This window comes from Cyprinus carpio, chromosome B11, assembly GCF_018340385.1.
Source record: "Cyprinus carpio isolate SPL01 chromosome B11, ASM1834038v1, whole genome shotgun sequence".
Taxonomy (NCBI): domain Eukaryota; kingdom Metazoa; phylum Chordata; class Actinopteri; order Cypriniformes; family Cyprinidae; genus Cyprinus; species Cyprinus carpio.
This window is the reverse complement of record NC_056607.1, coordinates 8,570,619-8,597,720: the sequence shown is the minus strand read 5'-3', so window position 1 is coordinate 8,597,720 and position 27,102 is coordinate 8,570,619. Positions and strand designations below refer to the sequence as shown.

Sequence of the window (27,102 nt, the reverse complement as noted above, 5' to 3'; positions counted from 1 at the left end):
CAGCACTTACAATGCAAGAGTTGAGATACTTCCTAAAGTTTCTATTTGGGGTTAGGCATTTGTTCAGATCACTAACCATAAATATAAGAGGAAATAGCCTGATAAAGTTCACCTTTCTAAAAGGTTTAATCAGTAATGTGTTCTGAGATGTACACATTGGACCATTACGTCATCATTTTAAAGAACCATCAGATAGTAATAACTTACTTCCATCTATTCCTTGTTCTTTCATCTTTTTGATAACAGACAGCAATTATTGAAACATCTCTGCATCATCTATAGCCCACATTTCATAAGCAGTGTCTGCTTTATGAGAGCAGAGTAATGAAATGCTTAATTAAACACTCATCTCAAGTCATTTGTCAAAATGAGTATCTGCAGTCTTTTAGACTGACTCCTACAGTAAAATGACTGTGACCTGCAGCGTCCTCCTTGTGTTCTCCACTTTGGGAAATGGGGCATTTTAAAGGTTCACCTCTGCAGACTGTGCAAACTCTCTGAAGCCAACATTAAAGATTACTACTGTCATTTTCCAGAGACAGACTTCAAGTGTTTCTTTCTGTCAGTCTGTAATCAGCTGGTTGTGGTGAAGGATGGTGTAGATGTAGTAAAATGCTGCCCCTCAGAGGCCAATTCTAGAGACTTAAATAGCTTCATCTGAGAAACTGCAATCTATTAAAATTTTAAGACATATATATATATCAGCATGTTTTCCTATAGTAAAAAAGTAATATATTTAATATACATTTATTTCATACTAAGTATGGTTCAAATCTATTAACATATTTACTGACCTATTGCTCGAGACTTACTGATATAAAAATTATAGTTTAACTTTATTTGGAGTACTACTTGTGCACAATGCCCATTTCTTAATATTAAACCTAAAATGTGTTTTAATGTATTTATCGATGAGGATTGTATGATCTTTGAATAATATCAGTCTTTAAATGCAAGATATTTATAAAGTATTCTTCTATAGTTCTACTTTAGCACAATCAAATATACTTCAGGTTATCTTTAGTTGGACTTCAGCACTACTTCAACACAATTAAAGTGCATTTAGTACAAAATTAATTGTTTCAATTTAGCAGACTTTAAGTATACCAATTTATTATACCAAAAGTACAATTCAGGGTATTTTTATTAAGTACATAAATATGTAAATATATTTGTAGTATGACAAGGGTTATCAAGATATAATGTAATTACTCCAATAACAAACATTTATAAATTAAAATCGCCCATTATTTATGCGCAGACATTTTATATACATATATTAATGTATGTATATTTTTATTTTACAGCGTACATTTGTTTTACATGTATAATTTGTTATACAAATTATATATATACACACACACACACACATATATGAAAAAATATACATGTAAAACAAATGTGCATTATAAAATAAAAATATACATACATATATATATATATATATATGCACACACACACAGACACACCACTTTTGAAAAAGATAACTTTATCTTAAAATGACGACATATGTAAAACTGTAAAAAAGCAACATGTATTTAAGTCAAAGAGGCAGCAATTAAATAAGTAAGTGGAATAGAAAGTACAAATTTTGGGTAACAGTTTATTTTAAGGACCAATTCTCACCATTAACTAGTTACTTATAGCATGCATATTACTAGTATACTGACTGTTTATTAGTACTTCTAGAGCACATATTAATGCCTTATTCTGCACGACTGTATTTTAGATCCCTTATACCTCATACATAAACTTAACAACTACCTTAGTATTAATCAGCAGAAAATCAGGAGTTTATTAAGGCAAAAATTCTTAGATAATAGTGAGATTTGGACCAAATTAAAGTGTGACCAAATCGTGATTCGAAGAGCGCTAGTTTTAGTGACTCTATATAAAAATCTAATTTCACGAGGCTTAAAAAATGTATTATTGGAATGATGTGAATATGAATAGGATTTCCAGCTCCAATGCAACAATGCAATATGAAATGATTGAAGGGGAAAAGGTATGTTACCAAGTGCTGAGATTTTATTTATTAAGCTAAATGGTTGAGAGAGTTGAAATATATTTACATTTATCAACGTGGTTTTTAATATGAATGAACATACCAACTACCGCCTCTTTGTATGGGAAAAATTATAATTGCATATTAAACACCTCTAATTAATGTTACTAATGTCACTAACGTGGCTAATGTCATCTATTAGTCACAGAATGGAATGCTAGCAGGAATTCATTCATTCATTGGGTGGAAATCTTTCTTCTGGAAGTTGACGCTGAAAGTTGGGCCCCACAGCACACTGGCGTAATGAAGCTGCGTTACACTGCTGACTGGCTTTAGGCGACAGAAAAGCCAAACACTCATTCAGTCATTACTCTTAACAGGAGGGGGTATTCTCTCTGATGGATTGGCAACAACACAAACCAAAGGAAAAGCGGAAAGAAAGAAAAAAACCCGAGCAGAGTTCAAGCATGGTTAATGTCTTTGCAGCAAACACTATACTTTCAAGTCAGACTCCCCACTGCTGCCGTAATTTTGAGATCCATTTTCAAGAAACAAGAAAACACTTGAATGTCAAACATACAAAATGGATTATGGACCATTGGTTATCATTTGATTTTGATAAGGCTTTTTGTTTACTGACGGAGTTAGTGAAGTGAATACACAACACCTTGATTCACTGATCTTAAATGGTCTGTTTAAAATCTGATGACTGACACATCTCAGAGTAAATGGACTGGCTTCATCCAATTCATTGCTTATGGGTGTCTGCTCACAGTGCCACTCTTATTATTACACAAGGGCTTTTGGTCAACATACATTTAGGCAGAGCATTTTCAGCTCTAATGTAGTAGGTTGTGACTTAAAATTAGCTGATAGGGTTCATAGTTAAATAAAACCATAAAAAAGATTTTTTTTTAGCTATTTAAAATAAAATCTTGATGTACTTAAATACATTTATATAAATAAAAACTGATAGTATCTTAGTGGTATTAAACTAACACTGACAGGGTTACAATCTGCAAAGAAAAAACAATGCTGAATATGAATAATAAAACTATAACTATCTAACTATAATCAAGCATATTTAGAATGACGGCAAAATAAATAAACTTAAAAAGGAGGAGAAAATCCCTTTTTTTAATCAAAGGTTTTGCATCCATTAGGGTTTAGTAATTTGGTGCAAATCTATTAATCTAAAAAATGTATCTACTACAAATTAAAAATAAAATGCAAAATAAATAAAACCCATAAAAAATGGGTTCAGCGAGAAAAGATTTATTGTTAATTTTCCCTTTTCAGTCGGTGTCATATTAGTAATTTTGCATGTTGCTGGGCCTAACTAACACACCACTATGCATTTTTCACCTACAAAAAATAATTCACAACAAAACTATGTAATCCGTTAATGACCACTAGGGTGCAGCGCTACACTTATTAACATAAGTGTTTTTTATATCCTGTCTTGGAAGAGAAAGTTTACTGAAATGTTCAGAGGAGGTGACCAGTGTTGGACACAGCTGCAACAGACCTCCTAAGAAACCCCTTAGTTATTTACTTAGACACACACACACACGTATATGTGTGTGTATGTGTGTGTGTATAGTCATGATGCTTTGGCAACATGCTGTACACATATTACAGGAACAAACCCAAAGACCATGGGCAGGTGTTTCACATGTTGATCAGACACCCATTATATTTTAATATCAAGAAATTATTAATAGATGAAACATGAATGATCTAGTTTAATAGTCTAATAGTAGAAAAGATATTTAGAAAGTAATATTCAAGTAAAAGTAGTTAAAGTAATATTCACTGGAGAAAGCAATAGACGAGGTTGAAGTAGCTAAAAATGTCTTGATGAATTTGTTTCTAACCAACATGCAGCTTTTTGCTTCACTATACGTTACTTAATGGATTACTTGATGGATTATTGTGATGTTTTTATCAGCTGTTTGGACTCTTAATCTGACGGCACCCATTCACTGCAGAGGATCCATAAGTGAGCAAGTGATGTAATGAATTTCTCCAAATCTGTTCTGATGAAGAAACAAACTCAACAAACTACATCTTGGATTTCCTGCATGCGGGTGAGTGCATTTACAGCAAATCTTCATATTTTGGTGAACTGTTCCTTTAAACATGAGCTTGTTTGGAAATTGCTGGTCACAGAAACAAGTCAGAAACAAACACATAACTTTGGTGTACTCTAATGTAGTTGTATTTAACCAAAAATTACTCTTAGTTCTTGGCTGTGATTAAATATTTAACACCATCCTTGGTTTTGACATTTCGTGTTCTGCATTGTTTTTTTAGACAGCTTTGGTTGATTTTGAAATAGAAGAGGATTTTAAGTGCCTGAACATAGAGTCTGTAATGTTTAAATCATTTATTTTAATTATTTGATTTGTTTTCAACATTAGTTGATTCTTTTTACCATGTAATCATGAAACCGGAATGGTAAACAGCACATAATGCAACTTTAAATGATATTTCAGGGTCGAAAATGGAAAACACGTGCTTGAAAACTGTTAGAGGACATTCCAGAATAGCTGAGGTTTCACTCATTTTCTCTTTCGACATCCATCATCATGTGCTGAAATGTCCCCCTCTGTACCCTGTGCATGTTGACAAATACTCTCAAAATCATCGGATGTAATTAAATTCGATACAAAGTCAGCAATCCACCAAATGCTTCTGAAAATCATAGGCCGCAATGTGAGCGTTGAATACATAAGAACTAAAAGCTGCTGTTTATGATTCTGGCAACTTTACAGGCACTGGGGATTCATGCTGCCTTCGGGTTTCAGTGTACAAGTTTGAAAGGCAAAATTATGATGTAATTTAAGTCATTTTGGTCAAAATTAAGCATTGGACAATTTCACATTTTTTCTTTCTGTTTACACTCTTTTAACACTAATGCAACAAAACACTATATAGTAGGGGTGTAACTGATTTTTGCTACTATGTAGAATTACCTCAATGTAGCTTTATCACTACTCTACATCGGCATGAAAATGCATACAAAATAAAAAGTCTTCATTCACCGACAATTAACTTCATTCATGTTTATTCGTACTTCAGCTCATTAAAAAATTATTCCCATAACTTGAATGCAGAATCAGACTATATGTAATGTTGCTTTACTGATAAACAACCGCATGACTTTAACATGACACTATCATAAATGAGACTGGGCAAAAGCATAAACCTGTTTCACCCCTCATCCAAACACCAGTCAGAAAGATTACATTAATGACTTTGAAACCAGGCCAAGTCAGTCCAAACAAAACAGACAGTCTATCTTTTGCTCAAATTGAGTGCCATCAGGGGTCCAGACGCTCGGTCAAGCACAGCATTCATGAGGAAAAGATCACCCAGGTGTAAAAAACAGGTCTGAATCATGGTGAGGTACTGAGATGGGGGTGAGATGTACTCAGACATTCATTCTCAGGTCTGATTCATCATCTTGCTAGACTCCGTTTGAGCTAGTCTTATTGTTAACCTGGTTTTACATACCTCGTTTAATTGATGAAGTGAAGTCAGCGAGTGACTTTTTTCATTTTGGCCTTTTATTAATATGATAATGAAGAAAGTACAAGAACTTTTGAAGACAAGATTGGAAAATGATGCAAGCACTAAGCACTCAAGACATGTCTAAAATTTCCAATATGAAACATGCATAAAAATTTTAAATCAGTGTTTGTAGTATAATTATTTTTAAATCCTTCTGAGAGATTGGACTTACAATTTTTGCAGGTTTATAATATCCCACAGGCTTATTTTTGATGGATGGGCTCTAAAGTCTAATGATAATAATGATAATTAATCAAATATATATATATTATAATATGTAATAATATATATTATTTTACAATTAATAAAAAATGAAATTAATTCTATAGTTAGTTATTTATTTATTGGTTTGGTTTTACATCATTTATTACTTTATTTGAGAAATTGTAATATAAAGTGATTAGTTAAGTGGCAAAGTAAAGCAAAGCAAAAATTGCAACATCAAAGAATCCCGTGCCATTCAAACATCTGCCATTGGGATACATGGTAATAATAATTGATCCAGGTGCATTTGAACTGCTTGTGTTGTTGTTTTCTACATTAAAAGCCCTGAACAAAATATCATAAGTCATATGAAAACAGATAAACAGCACTTTCCCCAACTAGCACGCACAAAAATATATCTTTGTATTGTTTATTTTATTTTGAAACAGATGAACAGAAAGCTTGATACATCATATGAGATACTTGAATATTAGATAAAATAATCGGTGGAACATGAACTAAAAAATTTCTAATGACAACCTACAGACTCTGCGACCACTTCAAAGACATTATTTGTGATAAATAGTGCCTTTCAATGCAGGTTGAATACAATTCACCAAGACAAATCATAAGTGCACTAGAGAGATTTAATTGTATCTGTGTTGCATGTGGGTCTCTTTTGAAGCAAAATCAAATGCGACAAACCCCTCAAAGTTTACGAACCTACATTTTATGAACAAAAAAACAAGAAGAAGAAGAAAAAACAAAAAAAAACACAATTGATTTCACCATGGGTAAAAGATCCATCTCATACACGCCAAGAAAGAATAGAAACTATTAGCAAACTAAAAGACATTTGTGAGTCAAAACACAGTTATAGTTCAAAGTATATTACACCGCACATATCGAAATTATTTAAATGCATTATAATGTACCCTGAATCAATGCTCTCCAGATGAGTGATATAGTTTTTCGGCAAGTATAACTCCAACTGTAACAAAAAAATGACATTTTTTGCACACTTTGCGATAATGCTGTTGTGGCTCACTCCTTATCAAACTTCTGACATTTGTTTTATACTACAGTACAAAGTCATGTTGTTTGGAAATGCATTGCTTAGCTTTATGAACCTCTGTGTTTTCTGTATTACATGGATCTAAATCTAGATTAAGTTTCTACTGGAGTTCTTTGCTTTTTTTTAACCGAAAGAGAGTGTCTTGTCTGTTGCCAAAATCTAACAGCTTGTGACCCACGAAGTCGCCCTCTCCCAAACTACAAGTACTGCTCCCCTTTCTCTGCTGGAGAACTTTTAACATTTGCTCTGCAATTTAAAAGAAAAACAAAACATGTTTGAGTTACAAAGAAAACGGAAATAAGATCCACCATTTCAGATGTGTTGCAGTGCAACAGTCCATGCTTTGTAGGGTGTTTTCACGTACATGCTACAATACTACATATTTACAAAGGCGGTTTTTATGGGGTCACAAACAAAGAGGGGTTTTGGGGGCTATGCATACAACAGATACGGGGTGACGATTTTTCAAACACGTTTATTGATCAGATGTTGAAAAAAAGGCACACAGATTTTAAGTATGTAGGGTGTAGAAGGGACATTTGTCCAGTCATACAGACAAGCATCCAAATTTGGATTCTAGGTGGGAGTGAAGGACACAGATACAGAGAGTGGAGCTCGGACAGTCCTCGAATAAAGGCAGGGAGGGTTGGTCAGTCAGGGAAACTAGTCTCACTCAACTCATCCCTGAATTAGAGAAGAAAAGAAGACAGTCAAAGAAGAACAGCATTAGAGGAACCTGGGACAGAGACAATTGATGAGAGCCTCTCGGTTCATTGGGTGTTAATACGTTATGTGGCACCACATAGACGTTTTCTGTTTGTTAGCATGAAATTGTTAGGAAAAATGGATGATGGGAAGTGCATAGACAGCTTATTTGATATGCCAACAACTTCAGATCTCAGAGAGAAGGACGAGCCTCGAGTTACGTTTGCATGCTTTAGAGGTGGTTGTGAAGTTTCTGTTAGTTAAGGAGAGTTAACTTTTCACCAGGTCCAAAAACTAACGCCTCACTGGTTTTGGAGACAGGAGACAAAACTTTTACTGTCCACCACTTCAAAACAATTTTCATATTACAGATTACAGATAATCTGAATAATCTAAATGATGTGGGAACAAATTCGCTCAGTGGTTGCGCATGTTATTCCAGCACCTCTGTGCATACTAGTACAACTTATTTTTAACATAAGATCAGGTGCAGCCATTTGTAACTTGAATTTGTGAGGTTTCTGTTCAAAACTGCTTCACTGGAATGATTTTAAACCATACAAAAGTGGCAAAGCTTTTAAATGTCATTCAATTCTAGTTATACATGCTTCCTTTCTATGTAAATGAGGTTAATTATGGAATGCACTGGATTCACAGACCATTATTTGGCTAATGTTACTTTGAGCTAATAGATGTTATTTCTTTATTTATGGTCTAGATATTCTGCTCACTTTGAGCCATTGTCAGGGCACATTTTTGTGAATAGGATGCAAATAGTGATCAGCACAAATTCAGCACAAAGTCCAAATAAACAGAATTATCAGTGGTGCAATTCATTCTCAGTGAATTCTAAACTCTTTTCTGACACATACTTTGGTCTAAAACCAGTATTGGACTTTCCCTCGAAAGTGCTTTGTCTAAATAGCATGTTTATATCTTGCGCTGGACGTTTTTCACTCAAGTCTGCCAATTCTCACTTCCCAGACTGGAGCGCTGGAACTCAGTGGTTTTAAATAATGTCCTCTATGGTTCTAGTGGAATTCTAGTGGAAGTTCTAGTGGAAGTGTCTTAACTCCTGGTCTCCTCAATGTGGTGTCAGTGTGACCGTGGCTGTCAGGAACACACATAGCTGGCAAACAGAGCCCCCACCATGCAGAACAGACCAGCCAATCAGAATAGCCATGACACGTTTCTATCTACAGGATACATTCGGATTGAAATACTACTTGCTATATATTGCGCAGTGTATACTGTATAGTGCCTACTATTAATATACAATATAATGCAAAACAGAATGCATTTGTCACATGACTTCATTGTTGCATACTGGATCATATTGGAAATAAAAGATGCTTGCATTTTTATCTAAACAAAAATTCTTAGAGTTTGGTGTCTGATTGAATAATAAGTCAAAAAGAGATGTTAAAATCCTCTCAAGCTCATTGCATTGTGAAATATTGTATTTTATGCTGTGCATTATGCCAAATGTTGTAGTTAATCAATGTATTCCATGCACATTTTTCACAGTATACTTATTATATACTGCATAAATCATAAGAGTAGTATGCTAGTCCGAACATAGCCTTTGTATCTCACATTTAATCCATTTTCTTTTGACTTTATTTGCCTTTTAGTTTGTTGAAAGGCAAAATAAAGACTGTGGAATCTTTTAAATCAGTAAGACTTTGTTCCCAGATGATATTTCCATTCACTTTACATAAAAGTCATTAAGTGTACATAGAAGTTTTCCCTGAAACCCATGTAAAAATTATACAAAAAAGAGTCCAGTGTAAGTTATAACTTCTTAGGGATTTCAGCTTCAAATTGGTTTGTAAAATCTCTTTTTTTGGGGGGGATTTTTTTTTTGGAAATAGGATTTCCTTAATTAAAAATCTTATTTAGGTATGTTGGGAAACCGTACATGTCAATAAAGTACAGAATTTCCACATTCTTCATGAAAATGAAAGTATAGCAGAATTCATGCTTATACAGTATCTCTGAAAAAAAAAAAAGTACACAAACCTCCTTGACCATAGGCCTAGACAATGTAAATATTTGTCCGTGTAATAGTTTAGTTTGTGTGTTTTGGACCTGGATAAAACGGTCAGTGCGAGTGAGAAGGTGTGCTCATGGTGGGAAGAGCTCTGTCTCTTGTACCCGCTGCTCTTTACATTTACAGTTTCTATTTTTCTGCAGTGCTTTTTAGTTTTAGTTTTTGGTATTTACACGTACTCCCTGGCTGTAGAGGGTTGAGATTGCCGGTAGAACTGCTGTCCTCTACTGTCCTCGTTAACGCAGGAGCAGCAGAGGAACGAGCCGCCCAACATCATCAGGATGGCAGCAGCCCACCCTACAAAGAGGGCGGGGCCAAACTCATACCTGAAAGACAGAGAGGCCACGCCTTCATTTAACAATCACAAGATAATGTAATCAGGTTATTTTTATGTTCAGGTAACATCTCACCCTAAATTCAACAGAAGACAAAGTAATGTACCTTTATCCTATAGGTGTTTTATATATATATATAAAACTTACAAAATCAGCAGGGAAGAGGGAATCAAATATTTTCCCCACTGTATTAAATACTAATATAAAAATGTGTATATGTTAATTTGTGAATATGTATATTTGTACATATGTATATTTATACATATTTGCACATTATACATGTATGTCTTATATCACTTTTTTGTTAATTTTTGCAATACCTTTTTTTTATTTTTTTATTTATTTTATTTTTTACCTGTGACATTTGATTGGCTTTCAATATATAATTAACGAGAATTACTTGTTTAACTGAAAAAAAAAAAAAAAAATTGAACAAAAAAAGAAAACGGCTTCCATCATAATTTGAAAATCTATTAATGGTCCTACCTGGCGTTAATTGGTGTATTCGGATCAAAGAAATGGTAGGAGACCTGTGTGGCGTACCATGACACAGCCACCAGCGTACACAAACCTAGACATGGTAGAAATCACAGTCTTAGCACTGCTATTGATTATAAGATCTCTGTTTGTTTACTTTCAGGCTTTAAAGAATGTGCTAATGTGGCCAGACTAGCCACTTCCTGTTTACTTCTGCATGTCAGATGGGTCAGAAGTGATACAGCGACTGAGGACCAAAACAGACCTCAAGAATGTGGAGGCTAATGGAGGAATGCCAGTTTATTTACCAAAACTAATTTACACTGAATGATTTACTGGACTCTGAGGTATGTGTGACATTGACCTAGATAAAGCAATTTACTCATTTTTAGCACAGTTACAGTCATGTAGAGTGTACTAATGACTTTGTTTACGTTGTGGCTCAAAGTCTGGAGTTTCTTAGTAAGCTTACTGGTATGTTCATCTCAAACCAATCCAGTGTATATGAGCATTACAAAGACAAATGGTCATGTTTTTACATACTCTCACCAAACCTACATAATAAATGCAGTGTGTTTAGCGTGGGTTTGGAGACTCACCTGAAAGCAGAAAAAGACTCCCGCCAGAGATAGCGATCTTGCTCTTGGTGGAAGGGTTGTTGTCACCCACCTTTGTGCATTTCATCCCAACCACACTCACAATGATAGCAATGAATCCCATCAGCACTGAGATCACCATCAGAGCTCGACACGTCTGAATGTGGACTGAAAAAAAAAATTCAAATTCTGAGTTATTCTAACAAATAAATTAGTTTATAGAATAATCTTTTACATTTTATTTGTAAGTTTTTCTTCTTTTCTCCTGATTTTCTCAACAATTGTTTTTTAAGCATAAATATTAATAATTAACATTTATCATCCTCCTCCTCATTTGTCTAAATTAAATACAACACTTGACAATAATTAGGCTATATAAAACTTGTCTGTCAATAACATGTCCTGGTCTTGTTTCGCCCCAAAGTAAAAAAAAATATATATATATATATATATATTTTCAAACTCTTAATGCTTTTAAAATAATTTTTATCAACGCAAAATGTGAATTTTATATATTTTTTTTCTTCTGATTTTAGAGGAAAATTTTATTTGGACATGTTTTGGACTCCCCCAAAACCTACAGAATATACATTTAACATAATTTTCCTGGCTATTTCGAGCATTGTTTAGTAGTAATTTTTTAGCTGCTGTACTACATTAAATTCCATGAATAACCCACACGGTGTTCGGTTCATGCATAATGTTGTAGGAGGTGACATTTTTACATGTTTCGCACAGAAGAGATTACTGTGGCTTTCCTACAAAGGGGGATTGTTTTCAATGCCTGTGTCTCCTTTTGTGTGACAGCTACATGCTTACATGCCGGTTCCGCATGGATAATGACTTCAACTTCAACTCTGAATCACACAATAGCGACAGACCACCAACCCTTTTGAACTGTCCATGCATTGTTATGCACATCTACTCAAAAGAAGAGTTCAGATGCCGCATGTAATGGGAATCACCTTTGTAGCCCACCCATTTTCAGCAGAAGCTTTGAAAGTGTTGCATCAAACATGAATCGAAGCCATAAAATAAGTATAACAGCATCTCAAAGAAGGCAAGAACTGAGGAGAGATTATCACACGACTTTTGATGTTTGATTTATACGTGAAGAGGCTGCCTTTGAAGAGGGATTTTAGTGCTTTATAAGAGAGGTCTTACTTTATGGTCTTTCATCCTTGTTTTGCTTCATTTCTTGATTTGTAAGGAGAGTGTTTCGCGGAGTAACACCGTGATCTTAAGGTCATGTTTGAATGAGGGTAGTTAGACTCCGGGTGAAGGGTGGAGGGTCCTCCCACAATCCCTTGTCCAGTGCCAACGTTGGCAGCGCCTGGCACGGACGAAAGGAAGGCAAGTGCACGTACAATGGCAGAGAACATGCTTCAAGAGAAGCTGCATGTGAGGCTCGGCCATTGTCTATTGTTTGCGCTTGTGGGCTGCTCCACACGTCATTCAAAACATCTCTCAATGCGTTCCTCACACAGATCACTTATTTATGATGTCATAATTATTTTTGACGCCCTCAATGAGGATTTCTAAAACATTGTTTCTTAAACCCCTGCAGATATAATATTTAGAACAAAGAACCAAAAGTTTGAAAGTCTAGTTCAATTTATTATCAGATAGCCATAATTTTCATACATTTTATTTTCCATTTCTTATCATATTTTTCTGGTTGTCTACTTGCATTATAGTTAATATTTTCTGAGTGGCTCTGCTTACTTTTCAGAATCAACCTTACTAACAGGTTTAAATGAATCAACAGTGAAAGTTGAGGGTCTGTTAATGTGTTTCCTTAAAACCATTGACAGCAATAGAATATATTTCACTTATTTGTTTTTAAATTCTTATGTGATTTTTTAATTTTGTTTTATTTTAATGTATTTATTTTTATTTTACAATTTCATATGTATACATAAAATATGAATGTTTAAAATATACAATGTTAAAAACATGTTATATATAGTATATAATAGTATATAATACTATAAATACTAAATATAAATATATAACGTGTTTTTTAACATTGTATATTTAAACATTCATTATTTTCTATAGATAGATAGATAGAAAGATAGATAGATAGATTTATTTCAAAATATAAATCCCAGCTCAGTTGTTCGTGACTTGGTTTTTTTTTTTTCTTTTTGATCATGTTTTATACTTTCAGTTTTAGATTGACACAACAAAACACTATCATTTTTGCTTGCATTGCATGCAGTATTTCTCTGGGCACGTTTACAGTGCAAGTTTTATAACTTTAAATTACCGTAGCTCAACGTGAGCTTCATAGAGATGTGTTTTTTTTTTTTTTTTTTTTTTTTTTATCCTAAATACTGGTGTTATAGTTGTCAGCACATAATAACTGTTTATTCAGGACTTAAAGACACCTAGAACTTCTGCAGAAAAGGGGCAAACAATGCAAGTTTGTGGGAGGCTGTCTGTACATACAGAAGCCAGAACATTGCAGTCACTATCCAACCAGATGACCTAAGGTTGGGAGGAGGGGGGATAGTGGAATCAGATGGTCCCGTCACCCTTTGTGGGCCAAGGGTTATAGATTCCACCACCAGCAGTACAGTACTGAGTGCAGTCTTTGTGCATGAGCAGCGCATGTGTGTGGATAGAGGATGCTATGAAACCAAATGATATTCAACAAAACCTAACAGTATTAGACAGAAAGTAGCAGCCGGGGCCATGAAACTTCTTTGGAAGAATAATTAATGCATAAATCTGTCAGATCTTATGTGGAAAGTTGTTCCTTGATGAAGCAAAGTGGCATTAATGGCAGTATTTTAGACAACATTGCTGTGGTATTTGCTTTGCCAATTAAACAAAGCCTACAGTAATGATGACTACGATAATGGCGCTCTTTAAAGTAATAAGATTTGTTTTCAATGGTTCTTTGTAGCAATTTTAGGTTTAGCAGGATAGGATTCTAGAGGTTACTAAATGGTTCTTTGGAGATTAAAACAGCTTTTTGATGTTGCGTTATACTTTGGTTGTTCTGATCGACAAATTTGGTTTCCGGGTTCTTTAAAGCAGCAGTAGATGCTCTTTGTGGAACAAAGTTCTTTAATGACATCATGTAAGAACCTTTTGGTTCCGTTTGGAACCTTTACTTTAATCAGTCAGTCAGACAAAATCTGTAACAACAAATGTAGTCATCTTAGTTGTCGTCAAATTTTTGTTTGCATATAATCTCCTCTAAACAATGATAAAGGTGACCTGTGTGTTGCTGTGGGGATGTGCATTCTGAACATATCTTTGGTGTTTGCCTAAACACTGGCCTTTTCCTTCTCAACACAACTGCCATTCATCAATACCTGTACTTTTCAAGACAATACACTGTTATTAAAGCAATGATGCAGAATATAAGATGGCAAACTGTTTTCTCTCTAAACCATGCCACATTTATATTTCATTTTCATTTTGAAATGTGTCTCATAACTCTTCAGAACCGTTACATTGTGTCACTGCCCTGCAGTGTTTGTAAACATTTTTAACACCACAAATCACAAACAGATGTGGCTATGATGCTATTTGTCATGGGGAAAAAAAAATCATAATTTTTAAACGCGCAATCATCAGTCACCGTTCATAATTGATTTTTAGAGACGTTTTTTCTTTCCGGGACGGTCCCCAGATATAGATGAGAAGTGACTGATTCTGATTAGACGTAATAAGTCCCCACAAAATTGACAATGACAGTGGCGCTAAATGTTGATTAATTACCATTTAATTGCATTCCACGGCATTTCAACAGTCTGGTAGAGTCAGTGCCTCAGTGAGGGTAGGGTCACATAAGACTTTAAGTTATAATATGTCCAAAATGCACAAATTTTAATTTGATTGATTAAACGAGTTGATTAAATCCCATGTGCACACAGCAGCTCTGTTGATTGCACTTTTTTGCCACCAACCCTACTCTAGCCAAAGAATCTTGATTTAATTTATTATTTCATATAAACTTGAACAAATTTATCATATTCTTTAAAATAAAGGTTCTTTATTGGCATCCATGGTTACACGAAGAACCTTTAAAATCCATGGAACCTCGCCATTGCACAATAGTGGGAAAAAGGTTCTTTAGATTATTAAAATGTTCTTCATACAAGGAAAAAGTGGTTCTTTTAAGAGCGGTTCTTTTGGGAACCCAAATTATTCTTCTGTGGCATCGCCGTGAAACCCCACTTTTTGAACCTTTATTTTCATCAAAATTTTAACAGACTTTATGTCATTCTAAAACCTATATGCCTGACTTTCTCCTTCTGTGGGAAAATGTTTGAAGAATATTTTTGTTTGTATATGGAGAGACATCCTTCTAAAGACCTTTTTATGTACTCATACAAGTTTGCAATGACATAAGTTGAGTAAATGATGGTAGAACTGTGAACCATCCCTTTTCTTTGTTTAGTACTTACCATCCAGCGAGAGCAAGGAGTCAAAGATTTTGCACTGCACCTGACCCGTGCTCTGAGATGCACAGGACATCCAAAGGCCCTCGTACAAGCCCACGGCCATAATGATGGCATCCCCTGCATAAGAGGACTGCTTCCATTGGGGCAGCACCGTAGTGGAGATGATGCCAATCCATCCACCCAGAGCAAGAAAATAGCCCAGAAGCTGAAACCCAGAGTTGGCCATAATTGTCCTTTTTAAACTTCTGTTTCAGTGTCGAATTAAACTGAGTTCAGTGAAGTTCTCAATCAGGAAGCCACCTGCAATTCCCTCAAAGCGTGCAAAGAAATCCACCTCACTCAAAATGAGTCGAACAAGTCGAGATGAGAGCAGTCAAAACAAGTCTGTATGATTCTCGCTGACTCTTCGGTCACTCGCTGTATCCCTTTGTAGCTCTCATTCACTTCAGTATCTCTCATTTGGAGGCTTCCTGTCACAAATCCCTTGATTCAGTCTAAAACTGAGTCCTTCAAATCTCCTCTCTGAAGGTACCAACTTCTGGAGGCTGTGGAAAGAGTGTTTGCGGTGCCCAGGATACCGTCAGGATGTGGTTGAGTGCTGCTTTACTGTCTGCATAGCTGTTCTTGTCACACACCAGTGCATCTGGATGGTGCTCAGGGGGCAGAGCAGGGGAATGGGGGGAAAAAAAGGACGGAGAATACTTTACAGACAAAAAAAAAAAAGCCTTGACGGAGTGAATGCATTGGGGGGGTGGAGTGCCAGGCTGATGATGACTCTCTGATTGGTGGTTTAGTGAAGAGAAACGCCTACTGAAAATAGTGCAGGAGGGACTAATTAAGGCCAGATGTCACTTGTGGAGTCAGTCCGCAAGAGTGGAACGTGTGATACACCACAAAGCCTCAATTGCCTAAAATTCTCAAAGTGAGCAAGTGTCTTCAAATCTTCACAATTCATGTGTGGATTAAAGTTATTGCTCCCGTGTCAGAAATGTGGCATCTGTTGGCTGAAGTTGTTTTCCCCATTTGAATGAGTTCCCGCACTGACCCTTGTGAAGCATTACAGAGATGCATAAATCAGTGTTTAAACTGTGCTCATTTGAAAGGAAGTGTCACCCGCACACAAAAACTCTTGCTTCTGGTGGAGATTTAGGGGTTGGCCTGTGACAGCTCAGAGGATCTCCATGGGAACCCGCTTGGTTTAATCACCGAGCGAGGGAAACACACAGCGGGTCTTGCTGCATGGAATTGAGGCGCCTTTTGGGTCTGATCACGGAGCAATTGAACAGATTGTGAAGAACTTTCAGTGACAAAAGTAGAAACTGATTTCATTTACTTTTGTGAAGAGAATGTGAGAGACTTGCCAATGCAACAATGCCACCATGATGCCAGGCGTTGATGTGCTGTTCCTAAGGTGTTTTGCACCAAAAAAAAAAAAAAAAAATTGCAAATTATTTTCATATACTATTACTTTAATAATAATATATATAAACTCATTTGACCAACAGTATTGCTTCAAATCCAACTACAATTTTGCTGATTTATTACAGGTTAGTATGGAAGCCAGTTTCCGCCACTGAATAAAAAATATAAAAAGGTAATTGCGACTATTTATCTCAGAACTTCGGAATATAAACTTCCATTGTTTTGTTATTTGCTGGCTTAATTTATACTGTTGGATATATATTATATCCAACTTCACCTGCATACATACAGTATATTTATGTAAAAGGATATATACTATATAGCAAATCTCAACTGTCTGATTTTTATTTTGTTGAAAAAAAAATATACTATATAACCACCAAGCTCTTTATAAAGCTCTGTAAAGTATAAACAACTGTAAGCTCCTACATACAGTATATTTGTGTAGGGCGATATATAATGTATGGCTTGACTGCTTGTATTATTGCTAAATTTCTGAAATTTGACTACAAGGCATAAAAATAAGGGTTAGTTCACCCAAAAAATAAAATTCTGTCATTGATTACTCACCCTCGTGTCGTTCCAAACCTGTATATTTTTGATGAAATCCGAGAACTTTCTGCCCCTGCATAGACAGCAATGCAACGCACATGTCCAAGGCCCATAATATGGTAGTACGGTCATCCATTAACATAGTCCATGTGAGGTCAGTGGTTCAACTGGTGACAGAGAGGATGACTTGCAATTTTTGGCCTAGCCTTATGTATTCGAACCAGAACATACTAGTGATAAACTAAGAGAGATGGATGTTCTACGTCAGAAAATAGTCCATCCTGGACTATTTTAGTACCTTTCTGGGCCTTGAATGTGGTAGTTGTGTTGCTGTCCATGGAGGGACAAAAAGATCACAGATTTCATCAAAAATATCTTAATTTGTGTTCAGAAGATGAACAAAGGTCTTACAGGATTGGAACCACATGAGGGGTAAGTAATTATTGACCGAATTTTCATTTTTGGGTGAACTATCCCTTTAAGATTATGAACATTAGCATCATGATTTTCTGTAAATCTGCTTTGAAACAATGTGAATTATGAAAAGATTTTTACAGATTACTGACTGGCCCAAGTGAAGAATCCACTGCTAAGTCTTGGATCCATATAACAGAATGCCTCTCCTCAGCAAGTCACATGATTTGAGGCATCTTCCATCTCTATAGGATAAATGGTGTGGGAAAAGTTACGCACCAAAGTTTAATACTTAAGATTAGTGGTTTCTTTCAAATTCCTAACACTACATATGAGCAATAGCAATAGTAATGCTTGCCTTATCATATACCACAAATAATAAAGTACATAGAGGAAAGAGAAAGAACACAATCCACTGTCCTACATATTTCGCAAGTGTAGAGCTACAGCTACAACAACAAAACACATCATAAAAAATCTCCAGACCTCAAACTGCAATCAACTCTTGGACCATTTTAAATTTAGATAATTAATCTGGCGTCTAAGAACTCGTAGATGGCCATTACACGAGAGCTGTGAACAAAGACTTATGAAAAACAAGTCATTATTTTATTGACCTCGAAGAGGTGGGGCAGTTCTGTGTTTTCCAAAACGTCTCATTAGGTTTTTCTTTGAAGCATCCTCTTGAAACAGGATTAGCCTTCATGGTCCATCCTGACATGGAGTCAGGGGTCGAATACGCACTCAGGGGCCCCTGGGATTGGTGTTATTACAGGGAGAGGGGTTAATTATCTAGATAGCAATGAACCTTCTTTTTTCTCCAAGACCACAAGACTATCCATTCCTTCTTTCCATTCATCCACAACCCCATTCCTCAATACAAGTCACACACATGCACAAAGATGAATTCATAATCCCAGCCCCCATCCCATGCACCGATCACCCCAGGGTTGGTGTTTACATTTGAGTGGGTCTCACTGAACTATGTAGCTCAGACAAACCCTTTTACAAACAGCTCATCAGCCCATCTCTCTGCATGGATTAAAATACCATGTAACCATGCTGTATGCGCCTACACAAAAACCGACCGGGGGTAACAAGACAGATCCAATGTTCACAGGGGGTCAGTGTGGGAGATAAATAGACTGATAGATGGAGTAAATTAACTTGAACTGCATACTTCCTTCATATTGTATCAATGGAAATAATCTCTCTCAGACACTGGAAAATGTCAAATGGGATTTGTGGGAAAAGTTCTGTATTTTAATTAAATAATTTAATTTAATTTAATTTTTTTGCTCTCTTTATCCTGGTCATATTTCACAAATGTGAAATCCTGATTTCCATGAAAATTGCCACCATTTAGTTTTCTATGCAGAGAAATGAAGAGAAGTTTCCAGAAGATTTGGGTATTAAAAAAAAAAAAAAAAAAAAAAAAAAAAGCCTAAAAATCGAGTTGTGTGTGTTTAAAGTAGGCCTTATTTTGTGGACCTAATTACAAAGAAAAAAATAAGTTAATTTATTTTGATGACAGTGTTTCCCTGAACAGAAATTATGTGTTGCTGACTACTGTATCTCCAAAAACAGAAAAAGTTGTGACTCCTCGTCATTCTCAGCTATCGTTGTCCCATTCAAAAAGCTTTGTATTGGCCATGCATGCTTATATACCCATGTATATACTAGCAAAGTTATACATGGCTCGAGTTTATTTATTATTATTATTATTATTATTATTTATTTTTTTATTTATTCATTTTTATTATTTAATAATTATTTTTTTTTTATTTTATTTTTTGCTCTGTAAAATGTGTGTGTAATACAGTAATGTAATTTACTGTCTCTATGGATTTCCAGACTGAAGGCAAGATGTTAGAAGTGCTCCAGCCATTAAGGCAGTTTTTGACGAATATTTCACTGTTTGCGATTGGAGCATTTGAACACAGCATTTAAAACAACATGGAGTACAACACCAACCTCATGCACTCAGTTGCACATACAGTATGACAGCCATAATTCCACATTTACATGCTAAGCTAAAGGAAGAAAGCTGTATGGATACCAAAAAAAAAAAAAAAAAAAAGGTGGAGAAACTAAAGTGGATTGTAGTGAAAGTGCCTCTCCGTCAAAAGCCCAAACTTCACCGGCTTAGGAGCTCTCTGGGAAACTTTGACCATGCAGTGAAAAGACCATCTGGTCAGGTTCACTGCTGGCTAATTAGTAATCAGACATTCAAAGTTTTTTTTCACCTCTGTAGACTGCAGCCTTGTGTAAAAAGAAAGTTACTTGCAGTTCAGACAAAATGGAGAGAAGTAGTTAGAAACGAGAATCCACACACATATGATGGATTGTGAGTGTTGTTTCATGTTATATATTAACAACATTGACTACTGGATTTGTGTTATTCTGCAACAATATGCATATAGAAGGACATGTTTGTTGTGTTGCATGAAGGTTGAAATGCCAAACAAAGTGCAATATTACAATCAAATGCCAAGCTACTTTATTGCCAGTATGGGGAAATTTACACTGCTACTGCCTATAGTACAGTGTCCAAATTAGCCTTTACATCTAGTTAAATAGCCTACCATTTTTGACTTATCAAATATGTTGGAAAATGTTAGTTCTTTGTGGGAGCTGAAGAAATAAATGTACAATAGATACTCAAGTTCCCTTTTAGTCGGTCACTCTCGATGTCACGTCGGTGACTGATGAATTGGGAATCTCGCCAGAGAGACCAATCCACTTCGAGTGTAACTAAATGAGCCAATGGACATTGGCATGCGGAGTTCGCATCTAGCTGCCACACCCCGCAGCGCAGGTATAAGAGGCAGCAGGTGCACTGCATTTATTCATCTTTTCGCTTCGAAGCCAAGCAGTGGTGCATCACTACTGCTATTCTCTTGGAGTGATTGTAGAAAGCGAGTGCGGGCATTACGGCAGACAGCACCGGCGGGTCACGGTCTCATGGGAATCATACAGAGTGCAGATAGCCACACCAGGAGTGTGCGGTGGTCAGCTCCCCTGCGTGCTTCAGCACTAAAAGAGCAATCCCTAAAAGAGCAACATGGGTTTATTGCGTCTTTTTAAAGATGTCTTCTCACCCGTGCGTTTCTGGATCAGGGCGGTCACGATCGCTGCCTCAAGTGGTCCGAGTGGCGTTGCCCGAGTCAGACCCAGATGATGGCTATGCTTTCCCAGGCCGCCAAGAATGTCAGGTTTGTGTGGAATCCTCCACTGCATCCTGGTCTTTCGAGGCAGGATGAGTGGTTTCATCATTGGGGGTCACACTGTTTCTCAGCGCCCCCCTCCGGTGCCATTCTTCCCGGAAGTGCATGAGGATCTCACAAGCTTGTGGAAGGCACCTTTTACTGTGAGAAACAAATCGTGCAGCTCCTCCTCCCTCACCACCCTCAATGGTGGGGCTGCTTCGGGGTACACGGGCATTCACTCCGTGGAGCAGTCTGTAGACCTTGCAACTGTGTCCCACGGCCACTACCATTCTGTGTCGTGACCCGTGTCTCCCCTCGCAGGCCTGTAAGTATTCATCAGGTCTAACTGGCAGTGCTTACAGAGCTTGTGGGGGAGGCGGCCTCTGTCCTTCACGCCATGGCGTTATTGCTGGTTCATCAGGCCAAAGCCCTGAGGGACCTGCACGAGGGTGGTCATGACCTGGCAGTTCTACATGAACTGCAGTTCTACCTGGCAGTTTCACATTACATCACAAAAAATGGACCTCACACTCCCAGCGAAGAAGGTAACCACACAGTCTCTGGATAGTGCGATGCCCACCTTGGTGGTCCAGGAGTGTCATCTCTGGCTGTGTCTGGCTGATATGAAGGAGCATGATAAAGTGCAATTCCTAAATTCTTCCGTATCACAAACTGACTTTTTAGGCGGTGCAGTTGAGAGTGTAGCCCTGCAGTTCTCATTGGCACCGAAGCAGACTGAGGCGATCAAGCACATCATGTGCCGAAGGAAGCCCCTCAGCCCCTCAGCCTGCTCATCGCCGAGGTTGTCCCCCTGCGTCCGCTCCCACACAAAAGCAGCAACCTTCCACCAGACAGCGCCGTGGAGCCGGGCCTAGGCAGGACACCCAGCACGTCCAGGCCCCACCAAACCTGGTGGCAAGTAAAAGTGCAAGAGGTCCTGAGACGGGTGACCCGGAGATGGAGGGGATTGCTCATCGGGAGATGGTGACCACACCACTCCCTCCCCTGGAGGAGGGCTGGATGGATAATCCTTTCCTTTTGTTTGTGTTTTATTTCCAGCAGTCAGCGGTACCCAAAACTTTAGAAAAAGAGCAGTTTCCTCAGACTCTGGGTCCCAAGAGGAGGAGAGTGGTGGACTGTGCATAACAGGATCACTTTCCTCCTCCTCTTTCATCAGTGGGCAGCAGTGGGTTGCCCAAGAGCACTTCCACTGCCCATTCGTGGAACCAGGTAGGTGCTGTGACACTCAAGACCCTGCTTCATGCCATCACACACCAGGCTGTTACAAGCCTCAAGCTACGCTCTGCCATATCTAGATGATGAAGCCTGAGCCATCTCAGAAACTCTCATGTGCAATAGGACCCTTTTGGGTTACTCCACATGAGTAAATGTCACTCACCCCCTTAGAAACAGCAGTAGTCGGCCTTCTCTGTGTAGAGCCCAGTCCTATCATCTGCCTACACAGGGCACTGGAGGGGGCAGCACCTGTGGCACATTGGTAGGGATTCCCAATTTTTCAATCATCGACGTGACGTCGAGAGTGACCGACTGAAAGGGAATGTCTCGGTTACATGTTTAACCCTCGTTTCCTGAAGGAGGGAACAGAGATGTTACGTCCCGTCGCCACAGTTTCTGTATCACCGCTGAGCTGTCGGGTCACCGGTTTGGCTCCTCAGTGAAAAGATGAATGAATGTGGTGCACCTGCTGCCTCTTATACCCGCGCTGCTGGGTGTGGCAGCCAGATGTCAATTCTGCATGCCAATGTCCATTGGCTCATTTAGTTACATTTAATGGATTGGTCTCTTTGGCGAGATTCCCAATTCGTCGGTCACCAAATTGATGTCTCCATTCCCTCCTTCAGGGAACGAGGGTTACACATGTAACCGAGACAATACCCAACATGCTTTTGACTGGGGTAAGTTAATTTGATCTGAATACCCATTAGGACTGTAAAAGTGCATTCAGAGTGTAATGCAATACATATGATTGTTTGTATTATGTGTTTTTAAATGTGTCCCAAAACTAATTTTTAACAGTAAAATCTGGAATACAAAATATGAACAGATCTTAAAACCCTAAGCATAGACTTTTGTAAATGGTTACAGAGAAAAATTTGATATAATATACACTAAACAACTGAGAATTAAGTAATTCTGACTACAGCAACCTTACACAGAAACATACATTTCATTGCTAGTAGACGCATGACAAATGAAAACAATATGTGTTCTAAAATCAGCTTAAAATTTCAAATACGGTTGACATCCTCCAACTAGATGGAACCACAGTCTCAATCTAAAAACTCAAAAAAGTGTCAGTGGCTCAAGACTTCAAAAATCTGGGCAAAAGTATCAAAATTGTAAGCTATTCAAACTAAAAAAAAAATACACTAAAAATATTGAATACAACAGAAAGATTGTTTCATTTTGTACAAACAGTCTGTAAATCACATGACTCAGTGTGTTCTACGCAGGAAACTGGTTAATGAAATTGATGAACTAAACAAATTAGGGCATTATCAAATTGTAAAGTGTACTCAGCCACTGTTATCTTCATGTGGTTAGAAGGGTGGGAATGTTGCGATGCAGTCTAATTTGAAAATCTAATTTAATTGCACAAAGAGGAACACAGTATGCCATGCGTCCTAATTGTGTTGAGCTGAAACAAAACATTTTGGCATTGAGTTGTCAGTATATAGACAAAAGTGGTACTGAGAGTATTTCCTATTCCATAAGGCAAGTTATCAAGCCAGTCCATAGCTATCTGAAGTTGTCAGTTTGATTAAAGGTAGTAAAATTGGCCAAAATCAAAAGAGGGGAAAAAAATTGGTAAATGGAAACTGCTGTACAACAACTGTCAATGAAGCTTAAACAGTTTTATTGAAAATAGGAAAGAAAGTTTCGAACATGATCATTGTCTCATGTGACAATGCATTTTCTCATCAATCGTTCTGAAACACATATGTGACTGTATGCCCCCCGTTCCAGATTTGCTGGTGCCATATGCTGAGCACAAAATACGTCCTTGCTTTAAGGAAGGTGGTCAGATCCTGTCTGTTTTTTTTTCACTCCTCTTTTTCCAGGCCCTTAAGCTGAGCTTAAAAATCAGCTGACATGATCAAAGATACCAAGTCATATTCCAGCTAACAAGACCCGAGTATTCCCGATGCATGGGTGAGACCTCCCAGAGGACGGGGACCTGCACCATGCTCTCCAACATGGGAAAGGACCGACTTTTGTGGCCCAAGCCCCATTACCGTTCCCATAATTGCTTTTTTCCATTTTTTGTCACACACTCTTCCTTCTTTTGCCTTTGTAGTACACATACAGCTAAGGAAAGCCACTTGCATTCATCCCACTCGGACAGAGGGATCTTTTCTTTCACCCCCTTCTAATGGTACATTTGGGAGGGTTCGTGTTGAGCATGCTCTTCAGGACATCAGAATGCACTCAACGGCAACAAAGTCTAGAAAGGAACGAGAACAACAGGGGTCCCTCTTATTTGGCTATGCACTTATCTAGGTCCGGATGGGCTCTTTGTTGCCAACGGCCCCTGAATTGCCTCTTCCAACTGACTGATAGAAAAACATCAGGCTGGAGTGGTGCCTATAGAAAGTTCTGCTCAAGAGTTTCCACCTGGGCTGGAAGGAGGTAGAGAGTAGCCAACATCAACATACCCTCAAAGGGGGCCAAGCCCTGGGGCAGAGCAGCTGAGTTGGACGCGGGGGCTCGAAAATGGGGATTATAAGGGGAATGTGTTAGGCTAATAAACCATTATAACGGCGGACCTCAGGTCTTTAGTGCCCTTAAAGAGTATAAGGGCATTCTGCTGCCCAGAGAAAACCAGATTACTGTCCGAGCAATATCTAATGCGATGGCAAAATTTCATTTCTGCCTCTAAATCAAGTGATGCTAGACCTTGCTGTGGCCTGTTGCATCCATGACAACTCAACATCTTTATTTGACAGATCTGCAACCAGCAAAGACTACCCACAGGAAATTGTTAATTCTGCCCTACGCACTCGAAATGCTTCCATGAATTCTTTCCCTGGCATTGTGGGAATTTTCCAGCTTTCTGTGTTTTCACTGTTATAGAAGCTGAAATAAGTGATCACATATGTAAGAATTGTAGAATGATATTTAAAATGACGTGATTAACAAACATTCAACTGCATCATCAAAACATCAAAATCAAATCAAATCAAAACTGCCTAACGTTACCAAATGAAATGATGATCCAGGAAGGTTTTTTTTTTTTTTTCGTCATTCTAAATCTAAACCAGATGTAGTCTTTGACAACAATATGATTTTCTCAGCTTTTTGTTCAAAATGTTGGTCTTTTCATGAAACATACTTTCTTTTGACCAGGGGAGTTTCCTCTGAGGAGGCAAGGGAGGCAATGCCTTCTCAAAAAAAAAAAAAAAAAAAAAAAAACAATTACAGAATATAACATTAAAAAGTGTATAAATTGCTTGTTTTTTTTTTTTCTAAAGAAACATTGTCAAACAGTAAAGTTACAGCAGGATTTGGCGTCTCGTTCGCCTCCCCTGAGCCCACTGAGTTTTAACAGACCTCCTAAAGTGTGCTGTGGGTTTGATGGGGGGTAATTGAGAATGAATGGGGGAAGTCAAGTGAGAGGAGACAATGCCTCCATCACAATATGATTGGATATGACTGTGTATGAACAGTCTGAATGAACAATATAATGTTTTTAAAGGGAAGACTAATAAAAAAGTAAGTGAACAACTCACACACTTATGATATAACCACTTTGTCACATCAAAATAAGAAGTAAAATGGCATGAAACATCATCTGTGGGAGTTTTTGATGAGTAATCAGTTTGGAATATGTCTGTGTCTAATATTTACTGAGCTTGGCTGTCTGATGATCTGAAAAATTCAAAATAGTCAAAAGTCAACTATTAAAAAGAATAGCCGATCATATATGTTCAAAAATAAAATATAATTTTTAAACTGTTACTGTCTTGATTTATTATTTTAGAATAAATGTAAAATGCTTAAAAACACTAACATTATGAGATTAATATTTGAATTAAATAAGTAGAATATTGATTACATTGTCAATGTAAAAAAAAACTAAAAAGAGTTAAGAACCCATAAAATCCATCAAACCTACAAAATGTACTTTATTGGCAGGCAAATTGGAAATTTTCTTCACAATATGAAAAAAAAAAAGTTCTTCTTCTGTTTTACAACCATTGTTTTGCATTGGAAATCGGAGGTAACTGAAGTGGTACCTTTTTGCTTTACCTAAATGTCCTTTCTGCAAATGAATTTTCAGCCAGTTTCCAAATACAATCTCAAAGTCACCATAAAATTCTTCTCTACCTCTTATCACAGATCACTTCTTGTCATAGACCTGCACCTCCTACTGTGTGAAGTCAAGTCATTCCCTCCTCCAGCTAGTATGGATGAGCTTCATGGTTCCCCCAAACACAATCGCGCTGACTTGGAGCCTGTCCCAGCCCGGCACCGGAATGATCCAAGTCTTAGGGGAAATAAGACGACAGTTCATTGCAGTAACCACTGAAGTCATCATTCAAGCATCCATCAAAATATACCAACAATTCCACCCTCTGTCTCCATTTAGACAAGATTTGGTTAAGCTTTTAAGTAACTTGGTTAAAGAAATGAGATTACTTTTATGTGTATTTATGACTTTAGTGGACGTGAGCTGTCAGGGTTTAGTCTTTTGCAGATGACTATTTCAGCTATTGTTAACTCTATCTGTATTTTACAGAATCTGTATTTTGATATGAATGGACACTGTCAACATTTATTTACTCAGATGGGTTTATTTTCAGTACTTGAAATGTTTTATTTCATTGCATGAATATTAGCAACTCCCTGAAATTTAAAAGTCAAGCAGGATATGGTTAAAGATCTGAGAAAGTTAGAATCATTTTTATAGTAGCTCAAATAACTCCTTTAAGCTTGCCAATGTGTTTAGATTGACTTGCAACTGATTAACACTGAAAGAAATATAGGAAAGTGTTGTGATTACAATGAAAAGGATCAAATTTGTGTCTAACAT

The 27,102-nt window shown here is 37.2% G+C and overlaps 1 protein-coding gene and 1 long non-coding RNA gene across 3 annotated transcripts; one reads left to right on the top strand and one right to left on the bottom strand.

The window, feature by feature from the left end:
- The first annotated feature begins 3,835 nt into the window (after positions 1-3,835).
- Positions 3,836-27,006, top strand: LOC122138878. Its single transcript, XR_006155855.1, has 3 exons — positions 3,836-4,095; positions 10,594-10,777; positions 26,409-27,006. It is a non-coding gene; the product is annotated as an uncharacterized LOC122138878 (long non-coding RNA).
- LOC109052736 (claudin-19-like) lies at positions 6,987-15,730 on the bottom strand. Of its 2 annotated transcripts, none has more exons than XM_042733757.1 (5): positions 15,454-15,730; positions 11,030-11,194; positions 10,440-10,524; positions 9,798-9,944; positions 6,987-7,544 (listed from the first exon to the last, which is right to left on the bottom strand). In XM_042733757.1, exons 1-5 carry the CDS (start codon positions 15,674-15,676, stop codon positions 7,511-7,513), a joined length of 654 nt encoding a protein of 217 aa, XP_042589691.1. In that variant the 5' UTR covers positions 15,677-15,730; the 3' UTR covers positions 6,987-7,510. The 2 variants fall into 2 exon arrangements, with proteins under 2 accessions (XP_042589691.1, XP_042589690.1); XM_042733756.1 differs by having other exon boundaries at positions 6,987-7,106.
- Positions 27,007-27,102: the final 96 nt, after the last annotated feature.

Bases quoted from the DNA above. Each gene is read 5' to 3' on its own strand.
- LOC109052736 (XM_042733756.1), bottom strand. From the start codon at position 15,676: ATGGCCAACTCTGGGTTTCAGCTTCTGGGCTATTTTCTTGCTCTGGGT. The intron at 10,525-11,029 runs GTGAGTCTCCAA...TACCATGTCTAG, and splicing joins GAGTCTTTTTCTGCTTTCAG to GTTTGTGTACGCTGGTGGCT. The intron at 9,945-10,439 runs GTAGGACCATTA...TCTGTCTTTCAG, and splicing joins AATACACCAATTAACGCCAG to GTATGAGTTTGGCCCCGCCC.